The 20,777-nt window shown below is 23.6% G+C and overlaps 4 protein-coding genes across 7 annotated transcripts; 3 read left to right on the top strand and 1 right to left on the bottom strand.

Annotated features, from left to right (window-relative positions):
• Positions 1-90: 90 nt before the first annotated feature.
• LOC114126566 (protein PET100 homolog, mitochondrial) lies at positions 91-1,602 on the top strand. Its single transcript, XM_027990543.2, has 2 exons — positions 91-265; positions 1,231-1,602. Exon 2 carries the CDS (start codon positions 1,233-1,235, stop codon positions 1,458-1,460), a length of 228 nt encoding a protein of 75 aa, XP_027846344.1. The 5' UTR covers positions 91-265; positions 1,231-1,232; the 3' UTR covers positions 1,461-1,602.
• Positions 1,447-15,019, bottom strand: LOC114126564 (uncharacterized). The gene is made up of 31 exons (XM_027990541.2): positions 14,786-15,019; positions 14,307-14,712; positions 13,681-13,803; positions 13,484-13,592; positions 13,274-13,419; positions 12,905-13,089; positions 9,902-10,251; positions 9,553-9,834; positions 8,414-8,634; positions 7,952-8,330; positions 7,789-7,869; positions 7,530-7,733; positions 7,325-7,464; positions 6,310-6,550; positions 6,157-6,241; positions 5,754-6,077; positions 5,490-5,675; positions 5,357-5,427; positions 5,168-5,293; positions 4,901-5,067; positions 4,661-4,824; positions 4,392-4,592; positions 4,195-4,316; positions 3,716-4,105; positions 3,502-3,658; positions 3,316-3,413; positions 3,086-3,254; positions 2,817-3,012; positions 2,534-2,725; positions 2,120-2,460; positions 1,447-1,769 (listed from the first exon to the last, which is right to left on the bottom strand). The coding sequence occupies exons 2-31, from the start codon at positions 14,684-14,686 to the stop codon at positions 1,624-1,626; spliced, it is 5,976 nt and encodes a 1,991-aa protein (XP_027846342.2). The 5' UTR covers positions 14,687-14,712; positions 14,786-15,019; the 3' UTR covers positions 1,447-1,623.
• On the top strand, positions 11,247-12,914 carry LOC114126565 (dynein light chain Tctex-type protein 2B-like). Of its 2 annotated transcripts, none has more exons than XM_027990542.2 (2): positions 11,247-11,544; positions 12,597-12,914. In XM_027990542.2, the coding sequence occupies exons 1-2, from the start codon at positions 11,273-11,275 to the stop codon at positions 12,760-12,762; spliced, it is 438 nt and encodes a 145-aa protein (XP_027846343.2). In that variant the 5' UTR covers positions 11,247-11,272; the 3' UTR covers positions 12,763-12,914. The 2 variants fall into 2 exon arrangements, 1 of the variants encoding a protein (XP_027846343.2); XR_007603167.1 differs by lacking the exon at positions 11,247-11,544 and adding an exon at positions 12,258-12,449 and having other exon boundaries at positions 12,597-12,745.
• A 186-nt stretch (positions 15,020-15,205) lies between the features above and the next one.
• LOC114126571 (uncharacterized) lies at positions 15,206-19,193 on the top strand. Of its 3 annotated transcripts, none has more exons than XM_027990547.2 (11): positions 15,206-15,467; positions 15,564-15,792; positions 15,876-15,962; positions 16,033-16,166; positions 16,300-16,396; positions 16,624-16,725; positions 16,859-17,039; positions 17,132-17,267; positions 17,695-17,918; positions 17,990-18,762; positions 18,829-19,193. In XM_027990547.2, exons 2-11 carry the CDS (start codon positions 15,576-15,578, stop codon positions 18,864-18,866), a joined length of 1,989 nt encoding a protein of 662 aa, XP_027846348.2. In that variant the 5' UTR covers positions 15,206-15,467; positions 15,564-15,575; the 3' UTR covers positions 18,867-19,193. The 3 variants fall into 3 exon arrangements, with proteins under 3 accessions (XP_027846348.2, XP_050053270.1, XP_050053269.1); XM_050197313.1 differs by having other exon boundaries at positions 15,206-15,479; XM_050197312.1 differs by having other exon boundaries at positions 15,206-15,495.
• Positions 19,194-20,777: the final 1,584 nt, after the last annotated feature.

Genomic DNA, 20,777 nt, shown 5'->3' with positions numbered 1-20,777 from the left:
TATCATGGTTCTTACCATGATTCAAGATAATTTACCTGGTTATTAAGATAATACAATAATTATCTCATATTATTATCAGCAATGTAAAAACATGATAAACAGGACAAAATTGAAAATATTAAAATATTTAACAATCGAGAGAAGTAATAGATATTACACTACTGTACTAATTTCCGATTATAATTTATTTAATTTTAGACTGTTTATTAACTGTTTAATAATTTACAGCTTATAGTGCATATTTTGACCATAATTTAAAACAACAGTAAGTAAGGCGATTATTTAATTGTAGCTAAAGTAACCTAGATTAAACTTTTTATTTACAAATACCAACTATACAAGTAGTACAATAATTCAAAAAACACAAATCAACATACACAAAATTCAGAGATTAATAAAATTATTTATAACTGTTTCCATTCACCGTTTAATCATTGTAGTTTTGGTCTCAATAGTAAAACGTGCATAATTTGTATGGTCTCTTGCTAGACACTTGTTATTGAATAATCATATCCAAGTATAATATAAATGTAAATTAATACACACAAAATCAGAGCCGTGTCAAGTAATTCAGCGCCCCGGGGCAAAATTTCATTTTGGGCCATAGGTAGCATATTAATCGCAAATACAGGCGCCCCCTTTCTTTTACAAAATAAAGGCGCCCGGAGGCAATTGCCCCCTTTGTCCCCCCCTTAACACGGCTCTGCACAAAATAAATCATAGCGGTAGTTGCTACGGCTCCGAATACCACCTTTTTATAAATTCTATTTACTGGGTTAAGTAAAAAACGGAGAAAAAGACAGAACATAAAATAATTAAAAAATATATTATTTATTAGTTATATACATAATTATTAATTATGCATTAATCAAAGTAGTCAATCAACTATTATTTTAAAACTACTTGTGTATTAAACTATAATATTATATTTAAATACAAATTATTACTACTTCCTACTCCTTTTCTATACCTAACCCTATTTGTGTATAAATTTGTCTCAATAGTAGGAGTGATTAAAATATATTGTTTAAATAAATGACTCATTAATTAATTTTGTTTTAATTATTATTATTTATTATATATTTAACTTTCAATCTAGTATAATATTTAATTATCTAAACAATTATTCTTATTAAGTATTTTTAACTTATTTTAGTGTTTTTTTTTATTTATATTAATAATTTAATAAATGAAAATCATGTTAAAGTAATTTTGTTTATTTTCATCTAGGTATGGCTAAGTGGCAGTTAGAGGTGTTACGAATGGGTATTTATATGGCATTTCCTGTTGTCTTATTCCATTACTTCAATTTACCTGAAAATTATGAAGAAAAAGTAATACAATTTAAGAGGGAGATGTTTCCACCTGAAAGACCAGAACCTCAACAAAAAATTGCTGAACTAAAAAGGATATTTCAAGAACGAAAAGAAGCAGAATTAAAAAAAGTTTTTGAAGAATAAAATATGAAATAATTATTGCACTTATTGTTATAAATTATCACGTTTTGTATATATTGTTTTAAAATATAGTTTTGTTAAAAAAAAAATTATAATTAGACAGTTTTGTATTAATATAAAAATAAAACTAAGAATTGCTTATTTACATATCTAAATTTATAAAATCTTAACTCAGGCATTTCAACTTTTGCACATATTGATCAAGTTGAAAGCGCTCACAATGTTCGATAATTGGTGATAAATCAATACTATCTATGACAGGACAACTGAATGCCAATTTGACACAATGTATAACTTCATAAGAATCTTTAGCTGAAATAAAAGATTACTAATAAAAACATGAGTTCATATTTATCATTAATTCGTGATGCTACAAACGCCATTTTTTAGATAATTTAAATTTATAATTTTTGATTTGAACTCAAACACTAATCTATTCAAGTTTAGATACGACTAACTAGAAATAAACAGTATTCATAATAAACAAACCAATCGCTCAATGGAATAATAATAAGTTTTTATTTTCTTTACAAAGTTCAAACTATAATTTTATTGGTTTGATTCATTGGTCCTTCTCAATTGGGAAGTTATAAAAAAATAACTAACAGTTTGTAGCATCATTTTTCATAACTATTTAACTGATAAAATAAATGTACTCATACCAGTATTGAAGGATGACTTAAGAAAAACATTCCAGGCTTTTTCTATTATGTCAAATGTCAACTTATGCCATTTATCCATCAAATGAATTAGTACTTTTTCCAATTCAATAATCATGGTAAAATTTATTAATCTAGTAAGTAATAAGTCCCATATACTGGGATTCATGGCATCTGAGTATAGCACACATAAATGTGAAGCTAATTTAGTAGAACTCAATGACCTCCTTGCCATTAATGATTGGACTAGTTTGGATTTATCACATGCACGGTATCTTGCTGGAGAAAAATTAATTCCAAGAGTTTCCAATTCAGTAATAATTGATAACTCAACCAAATTATTTCTAACATTTAAATAAGTAAAATGAATTGGTTATTAAGTTACAATATAGTAAATAGAAAAATTAATATTCTTACTTCATCATTTCTTTTGAACGACAAGTAATTTCTTCAATATTTTCTGTTCTTACCAAACACAGACATTGTAATGCTCTTAGTCGTACACTTGTTGGACACATAGAATCACTGTCATCTTCGTTATAGGCTTGGCATATAAGGAAATTATGTAAATTGTATGCAGGTGTATCATTTTCTAATAGATAGCATGCTCTAAACATAATAATATAATTAATAGTTTAACACCACTCAGTTTTAATCTATATTTAACAAAACTTAAACAAATTCAAATAATAATTATCACCTTAATACACCTTCACTGATTGTTAAATTTTCTTGAGCTACACAAAACGAATTAGTTGTTGACATTAAACTTTTATCAGGAGAACCCATTGATCCCAATGAAGAGGGTTGTAACCACTCTTTAAGAAGATCTACTTTGAGAGCCAAGTCTCCTTTACCATGAACTTCAACGATTGCATCTACTGCACCATTAATGTCTAACAAATATAATATAATATAATAATAATTTATAAATTGAAACTACAATTTTAATATGATATTAAAACTTACCAGGAAATAATTTTATTTCACCTGTATGTCTTTTAAGTATTATTGGATCATTGTATAATTCTCTAATTAATTCATTAGGTTGTAATGCTAATTGTAAATAATTTGGTTTGCCAAATCCATACATGTGTAATATATGTTTAGTAGTTATTAACACATATTTTGTAACAACCTTAGTGAAAATAAAACATTTCAGTTTTGCTTACATCAAATATATTAATACAAATACATACTTTCGTAATACCAGATTTGGCATTTTCTGAATTTTCTAATTTAACCCATTCTTGAGCTTGTGAATGACTAATTTTAGCTGCTGCCAACTGATCAGCACCTAAAAAGAAAATCCAAATAAATAATATTTTTATGATAGCATAGTTTAGCATAAGTTATTATTCATTGACATTTAAAAATATAAATACCTAAAGGCAAACTATTGACAACAAAATAAAGAGAGGCAGCAACTATTTCTAAATTCTTTACATTGCTCAATACTACTTGAATATCTTTAAGTAATGATTCTAAACGCATATGCAAATACCATTCAACATTCTTATCCTTGGTAGCTACTTCATTAACCTAAAATATTTATCACTCGGTTAGTCTGTGAATCGTTGTGCATTAAACAATTCTTACCATATTCTTTACAGTTAAAATACATAATGTGTCCTTATCCATTTCAATTGCTTCAATTATAGAAAACCATTTATTATATGTGAAAAATGTTAATTCAGGTTTTATGATTTTCCAAACATGTATTTCACGATGTCCAAATTTTTTCTTCTTCTTATTTGCAAGTGGCACATAGGGTAAACGATATTTAGAAATAGGGGGTAATGATTGAGATTCCTGGAACATGGCAAACCATATTTCTTGCTCATGTTCTTCAGGTAAACTCACTCGTTTGTATTGCATTAAAAATAATAAAATTTCTTTTTGGACGTGAAATTTTAAAACTGCATTTACATCGTATTTTTCAATTAAACCCATTATTACTAAAAATACTTCATAATAATAAATATTTACCTAGATATCAAATATTAATAAAAAAAATTAATTAAAACTTTTAATGTTTATTTAAATAAATGTAAAAGTACAATATATTGTGGCCTTACTTGTTCCCAAACATGATTCCAAAGAAAATCTAAAATATCAGTTTTGTCTGTAATAACATAGAAAATGTCTTCGCATTTTTTTAATAAAGCATCTTTGTCTTCAATTATTTTAGCGATCCAATCTAAAAATTATGTACAAAATAATTAGCAATTTATTTTACTGATTGAATATTTTAAAAACTTGGCTAAACATTCACCAAATGTTTTCTCTTCATCTTCCCCAGGTGTGTAAGGTTCCCATTGAATTAAGCAACTTTCTAAAAATAATTTGGCTGTTTGTTGTAAATCAAAATGTGTATCATTACAATAGTCTACTAAAACATTTAATGTAATAATAGGAGATCTTATCATTTTCTGTAATAAATGACGTTGATCTAATTCTGAATTATAAAACGCATCTAAAATTATAAAATATATATTCATTATTTAATTTCCTATAATTTAAAAGGAAATAACCTTATAATACCTTTAAATGCAAAACCATACTTCATCAATTTTTTACCCCAAATACATTTGTTTTTTGTCGATTTAAGTATTTCATACAAATCGCCAGCAGTATCAATATTCAATCGTAAGTAAACTAATCCCAAATCTGTAATATTTGTTAATTTTTGATAGTTCATCCCCACACTACATTAAACAATAAACATAATTAAAAGAATATATAACAATTAAAATTAGATAACTTCAAAATTGTATAATATACTTATTCAAAGCATCTTCGAGCCAATTGACAGCATCGTGTGGTCTGAGAGTATTTAAAAGGCCTAAACCTAGGTCCATATCTAAGTTTCGAGAATAAGTAACACTTTTTAATATTTGTCTGACATTACTTTTAATTAAATTATTCCCTTTTTTATTTAATTCGGGTTCCTGAAATATATTAAAACTAATAAATACACATTTGTTTAATAAATAACTATCTATTATAAAAAAAAATAATGTTTTTATTTATAATTAAATTAGAACTGACCAATGTTTGTTGATTTTGAAGAATAGCACGATATAAACACATTATTTGTGTTACAGTTATGTGAAGACCAATAAGATTCTGACCTTGGAAATATTCTAATGAAGACATTATTATATCTGGTGATGACTAAAATATTTTGATTAAATATATTATTTGAGATATTTTTAAAAATATAATTGTTGTACTTACAATAGTGTCATATGAATCTTTAATATCTATTTTCTTGTAACAGTGTAATGAAGATTTGGGATTATAAGAATCTAGAAAAAAATTTTATATAACTATTGGTGGTTCTGGTACACTATAACTAATTAAATATTACTTAAAAATGAACTATAAAGTTTGAATTGTTCAAAAAATTCTATATGTATAGAGTTTTTGTCAATAATTCCATTTCTCCAAGAATATGCTAACCCAAGTTCTATATTATCGCTATTCACCACATCTCCACATGTTAAATAAAATGGTTCAACCCACTGACTTAATTCAACAGCTCTGGTTAATAAACCTAAAATAGAAAAATAAAAATATTAAATTAATTTCTAAATTTAAATAGTATACAATTTAAAATAAAAACTAATATTACTTGATTCACTGTTAACAGTAACTAATTGTGTAATTCGTCGAATCAATGTCCAAAGAGGTATTTTAAATGCAGCTTGAGATACTGGGTCATAAGTAGACACTAAAAGTTCTCCTAGTTCTAATAATTTAGTAGCAAGCTGAGGGCTAACATCTCCAAATGAGTTTATAAATTGACCAAATAAACATATGTTTTCATTATTTATTTGTAAAGCAGATTCTTTAACAAACTGAACCACAACATTTTCAAAAGATTGAAATAATAAATTAGATAACCTCGATAATTTTGCTTGTATAATAGATGTCTTCATGTTGTTGAAACATTCGTCTAATAAAATCATTAAAAATAGTCAATTATTAAAATTTATTAATGCACAAACTATGTAGATTTAAAATGTTGAAATTACCTTTTAGGACTACATTTACACATTTTTTTAAAAGTTTTTCTTCATTAGAGAAATCTGACAAATCACATTCAATTTTAAACTCACTCTATAATAAAAACACAATAAAAATAAATTTTATAAATTTTAGTATTTTCAATAATTAAACAGACAAACCTTTAAATAATAAATATTAATTAAGCCATTAACACTATGTTGACATTCTTGACGAATATCTATGCATTGACTTTTAGCCAAAAATTTTAGTACAATAAAATACTTAGATGCTTCTTCAACAAAAATTGATTGTTTTCTCAGACTGTTATATGTAATCCAAATTGTTATACATATCCTTTGTACCATTGAACTAGGAATTATTTGAGGGTTTGTTAATGATTCAATTGCTTTATCTGTAAGGCTATAAAAATAAAAATAATATTTTATAAGGTTTTTATAATAATAATTATAATAATAATAATAATTTTCAAGTCCATCAGTCCATCACAGAGTAAAAATAAATCAGAACTATGCCAACTTATAACAATAAAACACTATTACATAAATGATCAAAATTGAAATCTATACTAAAGCTAAAAAAATATTAAAATTTCCAATAATTTGCTGTTGCTCTGGGCATATAAGAGATCAATTATTTTACTATACTTAAAAGTTAAAATCAATTAAATGTACAATTAAATTCATAGACATAACTAGGTAGTGGCTTAGGACTTGGGAGTAGGGACTTTTCTCATATATAAATATATATATTGGATAATAAATCGTAAAAAAATGTATTTTCAATAAGACATAAAATTAACCAAGAATTTTTTGCTGCAAGACTTTCTTTATTTTAACAAATGTTTAGATATTTTATTGTAACATTTAAGGATTTTCTTATGATAATATCAAAATTGTTTTTATAAATGAGAACTAACCTTTAAATTTCTAAATTAATTTTATATATAAATTTAAATAATTGAAAATATGGACTTAGGTATACTTAAAAACTCAAATAGTCTCAAATAATAAATTTGGTACTAGTTGTCTCTATAAATAAATTTAAATATATCATTTTAATATACAAGCTATGATTTTTTGTTTTTATTCGTTTTTTAGGTAAATAAGAAATAAACTAAATTACTAATACATACTGTAATAATAAATTAAAAATAATGATAATCTATTTACATACCCAGATTCAATCAAATACTGTATATAAATCTCATATGCTTCTTGTTGAACAGTGACAGACTGCGTACTAACCAATTTAACTATGTCTTCTAATACAGTTGAGCGATTTTGGGAACAAATATTTTGGACCGCAATAATTATCTAAAATTAATTAAGAATGATAATCAAATTTTGAACAAAAATTAATCAGATATTTAAATACTCACTATACTTGGTGTAATATTTGTAAAAGAAAGATTATAACTTTTTAATATCAATTTACTAGTAAGTAAGCTCTTTACTTCTACTATATCTTTAATGGTTGCTGTATTCAAATCAGTATGGAGTGTTTCATCACAAAGTTTTACCATAAGTTCGGACCAAGGTATACTAGCAGCTTTCAAAATGCTCAAGGCTGAATCAGATTTGATCTGTAAAAATAATTGAAAATAATATATATTTTATATTTTTCTTAATGAATATTACCTCTTTGTTAGAAATAAAATTCAGAATCATAGTTGCTTTTTCTTCCCATGACCACCAACAATCAACTTGACTAACAATATTCTGAAATATAAATTAAAAATGAATAGTTCAATAAATTTGAATTGAATATTAAAGTAATTTAAAAATTTAGCTATTTGTTTACTTTAATATAAGCAGATAGAATTTCATCAGAATTTAAGAATCGCTGTAGAGTAAATGTTGACCAAAATGTTGTAATAAAATCAGAAAATGTATTCATCTGTATTTGGTCCAAAATTAAAAATGATAATTCTGAAAAATTTTTGTCTTCATGAGATAATTCATAGTCATCCAAAGTAATTTTAACACCAAAATTATCATTCAACTCCTTTAATTCAGTTAAGTATTTTATCAGTAAGATTAATTTCATTTGAGGTTCAGTCGGTCGTGAAATACTTAAACATAAAGGAGATGAAACAATTTGATTGATGATATTTAAAAAATAGCGACAAATTTCTAAGCTAGGATTGATCCAATCTAAATGTAGGTATAATTCATTCCATCTGAAAAAGAAAAATTTAAATAAAATGTAATTTAACTTAAAATTTAAATACAAATAGATAAGTTTTAAATGTTTTATACATACCTAACTTTACTTTCTATGTAAGAAACCATCGAAGCTACTGTTTCATCGTAATACATGAAAAGAGTAGTAGAAGCAAAACTTTTGACCCATAATTTTAAATCATAAATATCTACAGAAAATGGTGTACTTGAAAAATATTCATTTATAAATTCATCATTAATAAAACTTTTAATTTCTGCAATATGACGACTCCAAACTGTTAAGACATCACTTAACTGATTCTAAAAAAAAAAAAAAATAAATAAGCTGATTAAATTTTAGATTTCAAGTAAAGTGATGAATGTATTAATTTAACAATTATTTATGTTTTTTATGGCTTATACAATACATATATATATATTTTAAATGCTTAACCTTTATGGTGGTTTCTCATAGAAAATTGGATCTAATTTATACTATTAATTAAAATTTGAAGTATCATTCATATTAATCAAAAATTAATTAATTTTTACTCAAAATCAAATTAATTTTTTTCAGTAAGGTGTATCTAAACAATTAAAAATTATTATTGTAGTTACTTGAAATTTTACCAACTGTTTTCTATATTATTTTCTAGATTTTAAACGTAGTACAATTTTTAGAACATTTTGACTCTTTAAGTTACTTAAAAACATTTTTTTTTTTTTTTTTAATTTTTTTTCTTGTCAGGTGGCACTGCTGGGTGCCTTCCTATTTCTCCTCAACTGTTACATAATAAATTATTAGTTTATTAAACTAACTTATAATACTTTTTGTACAAAATGTATTACTGTAATTATATATTTTTTTAATTAAATTTTTTTTTTTAATTTAAATATCGAAATCAATATTTTTGCTTAGTCAAATCTTTAAAAATTTAAAACAAGGTTCATTATAAGTAGTTCTAAGTGAAACCAAAAAATCTAAAAAGTATTAAATACTTTGCCTTTCTTTATAATTTAATTTATATTATTCATTTTTATTACTCAACAAGTAAAAGTTATCATCTTTAAAATAAAATAAAATACTAAAGCCAATTATAATTACTCATATTAAATGTACTGATCTATTTTTCAATTAAAAAATATTAATTTTACATACATATAATAAATTTTATTGACATAAACTAAATTTACTTACTTAGATATAAATTATTTAATAAATTATATATAAATATTTACTTTTTGTATAAGATCCAAACAAATGTCATTCACATTTTGTTTACAAAAAGAAAGCCATAGTTCTGTATTTTCAATAGACCAATCAGATACATCATGCAAAAGACAAAAAGTATCCAATTTGTGAAGAGTACTTTGTAATTGATCAAGTAAAAATGTTAACTTGTTTTCTAATCCTTGAGATGAGGACTTAACTCGTAATAATGCATACCTTAAAAGTTTTCTACATAAAGAAAAACTAGGTACAATTATATTAAGAGCACAATTACCAACAAATGTATCATCCTAGACAAAACAATTATTATTAAATTAGTTATGAAGTTATTTTGAAAAGTATAACTCAATCATTTACTTTAATTTTATTTAAGTAATCCATCATTTCATCAAATGTTTCTTGGATTCCTTTATTTCCAGGTTGCCATACATCCAATTTCCCCATAAGTCCTTTAACTTGTTCTTTATATACTGTTTCTGGATCAAGATTAAAAGCAGCTGCAAAATTTCGAGCTTCATCGTATTTACCTCGCCTTAACATTCGTGCTAATCGTAAGTCAGGTTGACCTTCAGATATTAGTTTTACATGTAATGTATTTATATCTTCATCTCCGTGTGCTTCTAGATATAATAGGCCATCAGATGTGCTCGGATAATCAATAAGATATGTTAATGATGATGTTGGAAGCTTGAATGTTACACTAAAATCTATTTAAAACAAACATACTATATTTTAGTTTAGAACCAATATATATGGGTTTTAAATTATAACCTTTAATGAATTAATTCCTCTTAAATTAACAGTTTTATTTTAAAAAATACATATTTCAGGCTATTTTCACCTATGGTTTTATATTTTAAGATGAGAAAACAGTTCAAAATATCTAAGTTCTTTCTATTAAATTGTAATAATTAATTACATATTTTGCATTTCTAATTTTAGTTTGATTTTTAAACTAACTATATACAAAATGGCAATCAACATAATGTATTTAGATAAATTGTTACAAAAAGTACATATAATCTAAAAACTATTAATTATAATATTATGGTGATTTTAGTCATGAGTTTTATTAACTGATCAGGATGTAAAAATTTGATGTAATAAACAGTTTTAAGAAACAATTTTAATAAGTATCAAGTAATTGTATGTTTGGTTTAGTTGAACTACATAACTACAAATATTACTATTTACTATATTCTAAATGTGAATTTATTAATTTACATGAACAATTTTTATGACAATGAGATAAGCCTGTTTTTAAATTAAAATATTATTATTAACATTTTAAAACAATTGCATTTGTTATCTTAAAAAAAAACTACTAGTATTTTAAATTTCAAGTTGTTTAATTTTGAAAAGATGTCTTGAAGACAAATAAAGTTATGCTAAAATCATATTACAAATTGTGTTATAATTTTTTGTACAAAAAATTTATATTAAAATAATTATTTTATTAAATTTTTGATATTTGCTTCGTTCAATTTAGATTATTTTTACTTAACTTTTTTTCAATTTGTAAAAACATAAAATCTTTTGAACATTTTAGCTAATTATGATTTATTTGTTCAACATTCACAGTTACTTTACTTATTTTATTATTACTATACATTGAATTATTGTTAACATACACACACACATATATATATATATTATGTGTACATGTTAGATCAATACTTATATTACATTAGTATTCTTGTAATATTAAGACAAAAGGGATATTTAAACATGGACACATTAATAAAAGATGTATATGATGTATTAACTAATAAAACTGAAAATGAATTACCTGCACAAGATAAACTCGTTAAATATCAGAATACATATAGATTGGAATCGAAAAATCCATTCAATGAAAACCAGGCTTTGACCGTTATAAAAAATGAAACAAAAAAATATTTGAATAACGAAACTAGATATAATCCAGATGAAGCAACAAGAATTGCTGCAGCTATGTCACTTAGTATTAGAGATGGTATTTATGACTTGGATTTTGAAAGGTAAAATTATAAAATTTAAAAAATATATACATATCTATAATATTAAAATTATAATGGAGTCACCAATGGCTTAAATTAATTAAAGGTGTAAGATAACATGAATATTTAACAAAATAAATGTTATGCTAATACATTTTTGGACAAACTAGTTCCAGTAATTATTACTTATTTATGGATGTAATATTTTCCAATAAAATTGATTTATTGTTTATTTAGATCTTCATATTTATTTTAAACTTAAATACTATTTTAAGTAACTTCCTTTAATAAGTACCTATTAACTTAAGTTTGATTTATTTGTTTTAATAAAAATGTGTTCAAAACATTTTAATATTAAATAATCCATACTACATTGATTAAATTAAATTAAAACCTAACATGCTTTAAATATTAAAAAAAAAAAAAACTTAATTTATTTAACCTAACTAAAACTATAGAATTGAATCAATATAAGATTTTTCAATCTTGGATTGTGAATATTTAAATAGATATAATAAATAATATATATTTTGAAATTTTGAATACTAAGATACTAAGACATTTTTTGATTATAAAAAAAATCAATGATTTCTTAATAAATTTTTCCTTTTTTTAAGTAAATTGATTTTTCAAATTAAAATTAAATAGTAGTTAATATTTAAAAGTAGTAATTTTCTGAGAAATGGAATTATTATATTATTGTTACTATGGTACCTAATTACAGAATGTTTATTCAATAACACTGATTGAGTAACCTATGCAGTAGATCTCATAGATGTTATTTATATAATTGTTAAAAACTAGAATTAAAATTATATGGTATAATAACATCTTTTTTCAATCCTTGGTTAGTTTGCACAAATGTGTTACTTTTTAAAGATCTTCCTTTACACTTCTTCTAATATATTCTAAATATAAATATTATGGTAGGTATATATAAAACAAAATATTTATACAAATAAACTTTTGAAAAAAAAATCAATTAAGTTTTAGAATTTTTTTTCAAATATAGGAAAAAAAATATAATTAGAGCAGGTTTAAATCAAAAATATTTATTTTAGTTTTTGTTTCAGATATAAAATTGTTTGCATAGTTGAAGTTGGAGAGAAAAAAGATCAAGGAATAATGTCTATCGCTAGATTTTTACGAGACTTCAATAAAGATAAATATGTTTATAGCAATTTTGAAAATCATCATTTGTTTGCAACTATTATGGTGGGAGCATTTTATTATGAATAAATTCAGTATGATTATACTATTTTTAGTATACATCAAACTAATATCAAAATCTTTTGAGAAAAAAGAAATATTTAATACAAAAATATTTTAAAAGATACTTTAACACTTATTTAATACAAATTATTAATTGATATCAAATTACCTGGCATTGAAACAAGCATCAATGAAGGTTGTATTTCATCAGTTAATAGAAGAACACTTGTAGTACCCATTTCTTGCATCACAGTAAAATCACTAATAGGTACCTTGTTCCATTCTTTAATTGGTAAAAATGTAAATGCACATACCAATAACATGGTTTTTGAATCAGTAAGGCAAATGATGAAACTGTAATAATATATTTTAATTATAAGCACAATGATAGAATTTAATTTTAAAATTGTTGAATTAATTTATACATAAACCAAGCCTGTACATAATCAATAATTTAAGTATAACATTAATAAAGATTGGAAAAGGAATTGTAAATTTTAAAAGAACTACAATTAAAAAATTAAATAGAAGTACTTACCTTTTATCTTGAGTGAAAACAAGTTTTTTAATTTTATAGTTGTCTGGGAATAAAAATTCCTTAGATCTCATGTTTTCTCCCTCATACAAACAAATACTGTCACCAGCAATTAAAATATTATCATACATTCCACATACCGTTTTTACCTATTAAGAGTTAAATTAATTAATTAAACACACATACAATATTATATTTATTACATCCACTTACATTTTCATGGATATCAAATGTTTTTAAAGTTATAAGATTTTCTATGTTTTTAAAATCATTATCAAGAACAGATTTCTCGGTTAATTCCATAACATTGGCACAAATAAATCTTAAAATAATTAAAATGTATAATTTATTTAATATGGCAATGAGAAAAATGTAAAAACTTAAAATTGTTTCATCAATTTATTTATTACTTATTGATAAATCCAGATGATGTAATAACTGTAATATAGAAATGATTTTCTTTGTGCGAAAAGAACAGACCAACAGGTGATTCCATTTCTGAGGGCAAGCAACGAGGATTTTTTGATACTCTCCTAGAATTAAAATTATATATTAAAATACCTTATATTATTATCATTAATAAAAATGTTAAATGATTATTATTTGTATGTATATTTTTAAATAAATTAATAATTATTTGTACATTTTATTCAATGTATTGCCTATTTACTATTTACCATTAACACTTAACAGACATAACATAAATGTTAATTAACTTTACCATGATTAGTATTTATATAAATTATCCAATCAAAATGACAAAATAGTAATTATTATTTTTCCTTGTGTTTGTATCATATTTTATTAAGTTTAGTTCGTAAAAATTGAAGTTTTCTCATCAGTGGATACTATATTATTTGAGTTTTTTTTTTTTATTGAACAATTAACTTTTAATCTAATTACCATAGATAAATCATTTTAATAATTAAAAAATACATAACATTTTTAAAATGTACCTATATGCTTTTGTAAATACATTAGTTTATTTATTATTAATTTTTAGTTTATATACTTTAATAGAAGTATTTATACATACTTGATAAATAAAATCCTTGGATTAGTAAATGAACAACAGTATATAGTCCAATCATATAATAATACTATTAAGTAACATCCATCATCTGATATTTTAGCATCTACTATTTGATTAGGAAATCCAAATGTCTGATTGATTTCTGTAATACTAGTATTAAATGAGGCAAATGATCGGCCTCCTGAAATGTACATTAAATCCTGTGTGCACATAGCACTGATTTTAAGGTCTTCTTTAGATACACATTTTTCATCACAAGTTCTTTTTATTGTAGCCAAAGTGGTTGTTTCAAATATCCTGCTATCGCCAATAGCTACAGCACGAGTACCAAAATTTATAGTCTCGTCAGCTGAACTATACCCAATTGTAATACCGTCCCACATTATGAAATCTTATGATTTAAATAAATCTAATAGAATACAAACAAATTTTAATTTTAAAATTAATGCATAATATTTTAAACAAATATATTAGGTACTTACGAGTAATCCAAAAAATAATTTGTTTTCTGAATCAGTTTTTCAACATGCCTTATATTTTAATCTGTATTGTGTTTTCAATGTTGCGTGTTATTTGTAGTTTGTACCTTAGGTATCCTAAGGCTACCTTTAATATATTTGTTATAGAATTTATAGTGTAGCCCATAGAGTAGCCATTATATATATATAAACAACTATACCTATATAGTAGCAAATATAATATTTTAATTCAATATCAATAACAATTCTCTACATATTTTATCTCTGAAGAATGGAATTTTGGCGCTAAAATTTATCATTAAATCAACAAAGAATTTCATGAAAGAAAATCATAGATAATAAAGATATCTTTATTATCTATGAAGAAAATGCATTTATTTATATTATCAATCTCACATGGCGGCAATATTGTTGAACACTGATAAATCATATTTTCAGAAATACTAAATTTAAATTCACGGATTAATATTTATATAATATACAGTATAATACTATATTCTATAATAATATTACAAAAAAAAAAAAAAAATAGACTAAAACTAAGCCTGCAAGAAATATGAATATTTTATACTTGAAGTCGTGTGTAACAGAATAAATTGAATTTAGTTTAATATATCTAGTCTGTGAAAGATGAAATGATACAATACATAACTACAGTCTTATGAAATAAATAAAAATTAAATAGGTAGGCATTGAAGTAAAGTATAATTAAAGTTTGTATTTCTTATATATTTTAGATATTTTAAGTTAATTTTGTAATTTTATTCGTAATTCACATTAGATTTTCAAAATAATGTCTCGAAACCAAATATCTATACATCCAGTTAATGGACATCAAGAGAAAGGAGCTAAGAACATTTTGGCTCACCTGCCGCATTATTGTTTACCAGGCTTAAATACATATTTGCTGAGTAATATCAAAAACAGCAATGAAGCTATTCAATTTTATTCTGTACCTGATCGTTTCAACCTACCAGTACCATGTATTACATTGACAAATATCGAACCAAGTAATATTAATTTTATTTTATAATAAATATAACTATTTATTGAAGTTAAATTAAAACTATTTTTTTTCTTTTTAAATGTATAGAAATTAATGCAGTTTTGGATATGATTAATTTAAAATCTCAATGGAAACGTGAAAATGAAAAATTACTAGAATTATGCCAAAAAAAATGTATTACATATTAATTTTTTATTATTAAAAAGTTGTTGAAATTATTAATTCCTTGTTTTATTATTTTTAGTAAGTTTAGATACTTTGAATTCTGTAAAAACAACTTTAAATTCAAAAAAACCAACTATGTATTCAAAAATTCCACATGTTTTAACTCGTTTTACTTCAAATTTGATGACAAATCCTGATCAATATTTTGATTCTGTAAGTTATATACTTCATTAGTAGTAAGTTATTATAATGAAAAATAATTTTAATGTTTAACAGTATTATTTTTTCACATCTAGTTAAAAATAAAAATTTTATAATTATTTAATTTATATTTATTTCTTTTTAGGAATATAATTGGTATTTTGGCAATACTATTGAAAAATTTCAAATTAATGGACAATGGGTATTAGCTTGTGCTAGAGGAGTAAACCTCGATATTTTAGGTAACTATGTGTGAGTGTGTGTGTAATTTTAACTCAACAATATTGGTAAGGATAATACTATGTTTTATTTAATTTTCAGATATTAATTTTCCTATGTTGTTAACTGTATTTCTACTTAGATTTACTTATTTTTTATATGTTTTGTTTTGTAAATATTCAAGTTGCATTATGTTATACTACTTAAACTTTTATAGTTTTATCCTAAAGTAATAATTATACTGTTTTAGATATTATATCAATTTGTGATAATAAATTTGAATTAATTCAAAGTAAGAACGATAAACTTTTTAGAAATCCAATATTCGACATAAAATCTTCAATTTTAAACGGTAATATTATAAAGCACATTGTACTATTATAATAAGTTTAAATTATAATTTATCCCAACAATTTTATACTTAAGAGTATTTTAAGAAACATCATTATTTATAAATGTTTGTATATTTAATTTTGCTTTTTTAGATTTAATGATTCGCCAAAAAACCAAATTATTTATGTTTTGTAATAATTCTGATTCAGAACCTATTTTAAAAAACTATTCAGTTTATGATAACTGTGATATACCGTTTGCTGATGCTGATATGATGGCTAATAATTTTTGTACTGCCGATGTAAAACATTTTATTAAATTATGGAAAGATGGGTAAATATGTTTCAATATTATTTCTTATTGTAGCAAATTATGAAATAGGTAAATAATAAACATTATTTTAATATTTTAATTATTGTTTAAAGAAATTGTGTTCAAAACAAGTATTTTGATGCGATGTATGATCAAACTGATTCTTTTATACATTTAAATTATTTACAAAATAAAAACAATTTAATTGGTGTTATCGATAGACAAAAATTCTACTTATTAGATACTCGGGTATGTATAATTTTTTACTCTAAGTTTAAATTTAATATTTTAGAATAAATTAATATTCTAAAATAAATTAGTGTTGACAACTGCTTTAAACCTTGTTTTCTTCATTTTTCAACATTGTGAGCTTAAGCAAAACCAAAAGCCTTTCAAACATTGGTTAAAAATTAAAAACTTACAAAATTTAACTGGCACATGGTAACATCAATTTTACAATTAAATTACAATATTTAAAATTCTAGTTTAAATAAGTATTTTTATATGAAGAAAATATTTTGTTTAAATTTATTAATATTAATTATAATTCTGATGATATTACAATAAATAATTTTTAACTATTAAATAATTTAAAAAAAAAAATGCCTTAAAATTTGAAACAGTTTTGAGCTTTGCAAAATATATTTAATACTTGTTATTACTTTTTACTTTTTAGATTGATATTTCTAAACCTTGCTCTATTTATGATCCAACTACTTTTATAGAATCATGCGAAGAATTAACAACATTAAGTAGCAGTTGTTTAAATAGTGATAGTATTTATGTAACTTCCAACCATTCTGTTTTAACATTTGATAATAGAATGGGATTTGTAAATAAATCATATCACATGCTCTCAAATCCTCCATCTCTAATTAATGTACATCGTTATGAAAAGAAGTAAATATAAATGCTTACATTTATATAATATAAATATGTATTAACTATTAAAATTTAAATATATTTTTTAGCTTTGATTCATGTGAAATGTTGATTTTGGGAAATCAAACGAGTGAAAGCCTTATTTCTTTACCTTACACTTCATATCCAGATAACATTCTATTGTGTCAGAGTATTGCATCATCAATTCCAAATCCATTACAATCATTACATAATGTTCAACTTCAAGGGTATTGCTTAAATCCATTATTATTTGATAGATTTTCACGGTGTTTAACTGGTACTACTGTTATCGGTGAACATATTAAAGATTTAAAACTATACAGTATTAATTCTGCTGGAGATTTATTTGTTCAAAAATTAAATGATAGTACTCCAATAGACGTGACTGAGTTTAATAAAAATATTACCATAAAACCTCAAACTATTCCAAAGCTAAATTATTCATGTATATTTGATATGAGTAATCTTTGGAAATTAGAACCATCAGACATACACAAAGAAATCAATATTAAAAAGAATAATTTTTGGAATATGTCAAAAGAAAAGATGTTATCATATGTAGACCATCTAGCTCCAATAATATTATCCCCGTGGGATATAGATGACTTATCTGAATGGGAAAATGAAGATGAGAATGCTGATGTTAATGATGATTCTGACTGTGACTATGCGACTAAAGTGAACTTTTGGTTTAATAAAAATGATACATTGTTGGGGTCAGCAGAATCAAAAGTATCAAATTCAGAGCCAATCAATGATAATCCACCAACTAATATTTTATCTCAAGCTACTACTTCAAAAACTGTTCCATCATCAGAAAATGATGATGATTCTAGTTCAGGTTAATTTTTTGTTAACAGAATATTTAATCCTTTGATAATTAACATTGTTTTTATTTTTGTTACAGGGTTTACAGTTTCTTTAAAATCTGAAGACAGTCAATAACCATCTTACGTATTATGTTTTTATATTTTAATCAGTAATGTAATATTTAAACTATATAATTATACATTAAAAATAATAGCCAATTTAATTTATTTAATGAAGGTATATGTAATGCATTTAAATTTTTATCAATTTTCGATTAAAATTAGAAACTAAAAATATTCTAAAAAAAAGTTTTGAAAAGTATCCTAACGTGTATTATAACATGTAATTTTTAAATACTTTTATGTATGTGTAAAAAATCATACTTACATTTTATTAATTGATTAAAATATTGAATTTTTGTATTATTATTGTTGTAAAAATAATAATCAGATAACTGTTGTACCAATTTGTAACCAGTTTATTGTGTTTTTCCCTAAATATTTAATCCGGAAAGTTTGTTTTTAAAAATCACTATATCAATTAAAAAATAATATAAAAATGGTAAGATCATGTTGAGATTGATCATTGTTGAGCTGCTTTAAGTAGGTAATTTATGTGTGTGATTGTTTTTTGATATACATAGGTTGTACAAATTAGGTAAAATAAACACATTGTTTTAAAGAATACCTTTTTTCAAGTAGGTAGTAGGTAAGTAGGTTAAAATACTGCACGTCTGCACAAATACTTTTTATATAAAATATTTCATATAGGCACTACACAAATATTTTTTGTTATTAGTTAATAGAATTGTCATAATTGTTGCTTTTACAGTTTTATCTTCTTCAAACGATTTATATATTTATATAAACATTATAGATACTAATTACTACATATTAGATAACCATCAACAGTGGCATCGCGAGAGGATTTTTGCGGGACAACAGTCTCACAATAAACTTGAAGGAATGGATACAGAGTAAATATTAAGTAACTTGTATTTATATATCACTATTATTATTATATTTTAGATTTTAAAATGGGTCTGTGGAAATAGGTAAACCATAAGTGAGACTGCTACTAACATTTTTTTTGTCTCACAAACGAAACAAATTTATATACCTGTCAGTTATTAAATGATGAAGTCCACTTTTAGATTCATAGATACTCATCATCAAGACTAGGATTTGTATGCAATAAAAACTATAAAATATGAATTTTATTTACCAAAATATGAAAAATTATGCATTTTTATTTTTAAAAGATAGGTACACACAAGAGAAAGTTACAAAAAAAAAATATTTATTTATTGAAATACATCAGTGATTAGTTGATTGTCATATAATGCGTATACCTAATTAGTACCTAATTGAGATTAAAAATTAAAAATTATTTATTTATTTTTCGCATGAATTAATTATTATTTTAGTAATAAAACTTATAATTCACATTCAAAAGTAGAAAATACGTGTGTTATATGCTACGACCACTTTTTTTTTTAATTTTCGAATACAAACGATTGGTAAACGTACATAGTACCATGGGATTGTATTTTTAAAAATAAAATTTATGTTTGATCAAAAAACCAAGTTAGAAACTTTGATGAGTTTAATTATTATTAGCTAAATATAATAAATACGATCATTCTAAACACGCAAAAATATGCATTAAGCTCAATAAAGGTATTAAAAAACATGTAAAATAAAAATAGTATCATTTTCATCACAATAATATAAATCGCGGACATAACTCACTAAAACTCCATTTAGGAGTAGAAAAAAAACATGCTGTTGCATATAAATCCTACTTATCACTCATCAGCTATATTTACAATGATATTTTCAAATACACCGTTTTCGGCAAAATTTTATTCAACCTACTGTATTACTATAGTACTGAAACAAATAAAGTAATTTTACTTTACTAAATAGCAACATGAAAAACATATACCTAACATGAAATATTTAAATATACTTAGATAGGTACTAATAGTAGTATGGGTTAATATGATGTCTCCACGTAGAATCGTTTTTCGTATTACCTACTATA

The sequence above is a fragment of the Aphis gossypii genome, chromosome 1 (assembly GCF_020184175.1).
Source record: "Aphis gossypii isolate Hap1 chromosome 1, ASM2018417v2, whole genome shotgun sequence".
Taxonomy (NCBI): domain Eukaryota; kingdom Metazoa; phylum Arthropoda; class Insecta; order Hemiptera; family Aphididae; genus Aphis; species Aphis gossypii.
The sequence above is the reverse complement of the archived record's forward strand: the minus strand, read 5'-3'. Positions and strand labels throughout refer to the sequence as shown.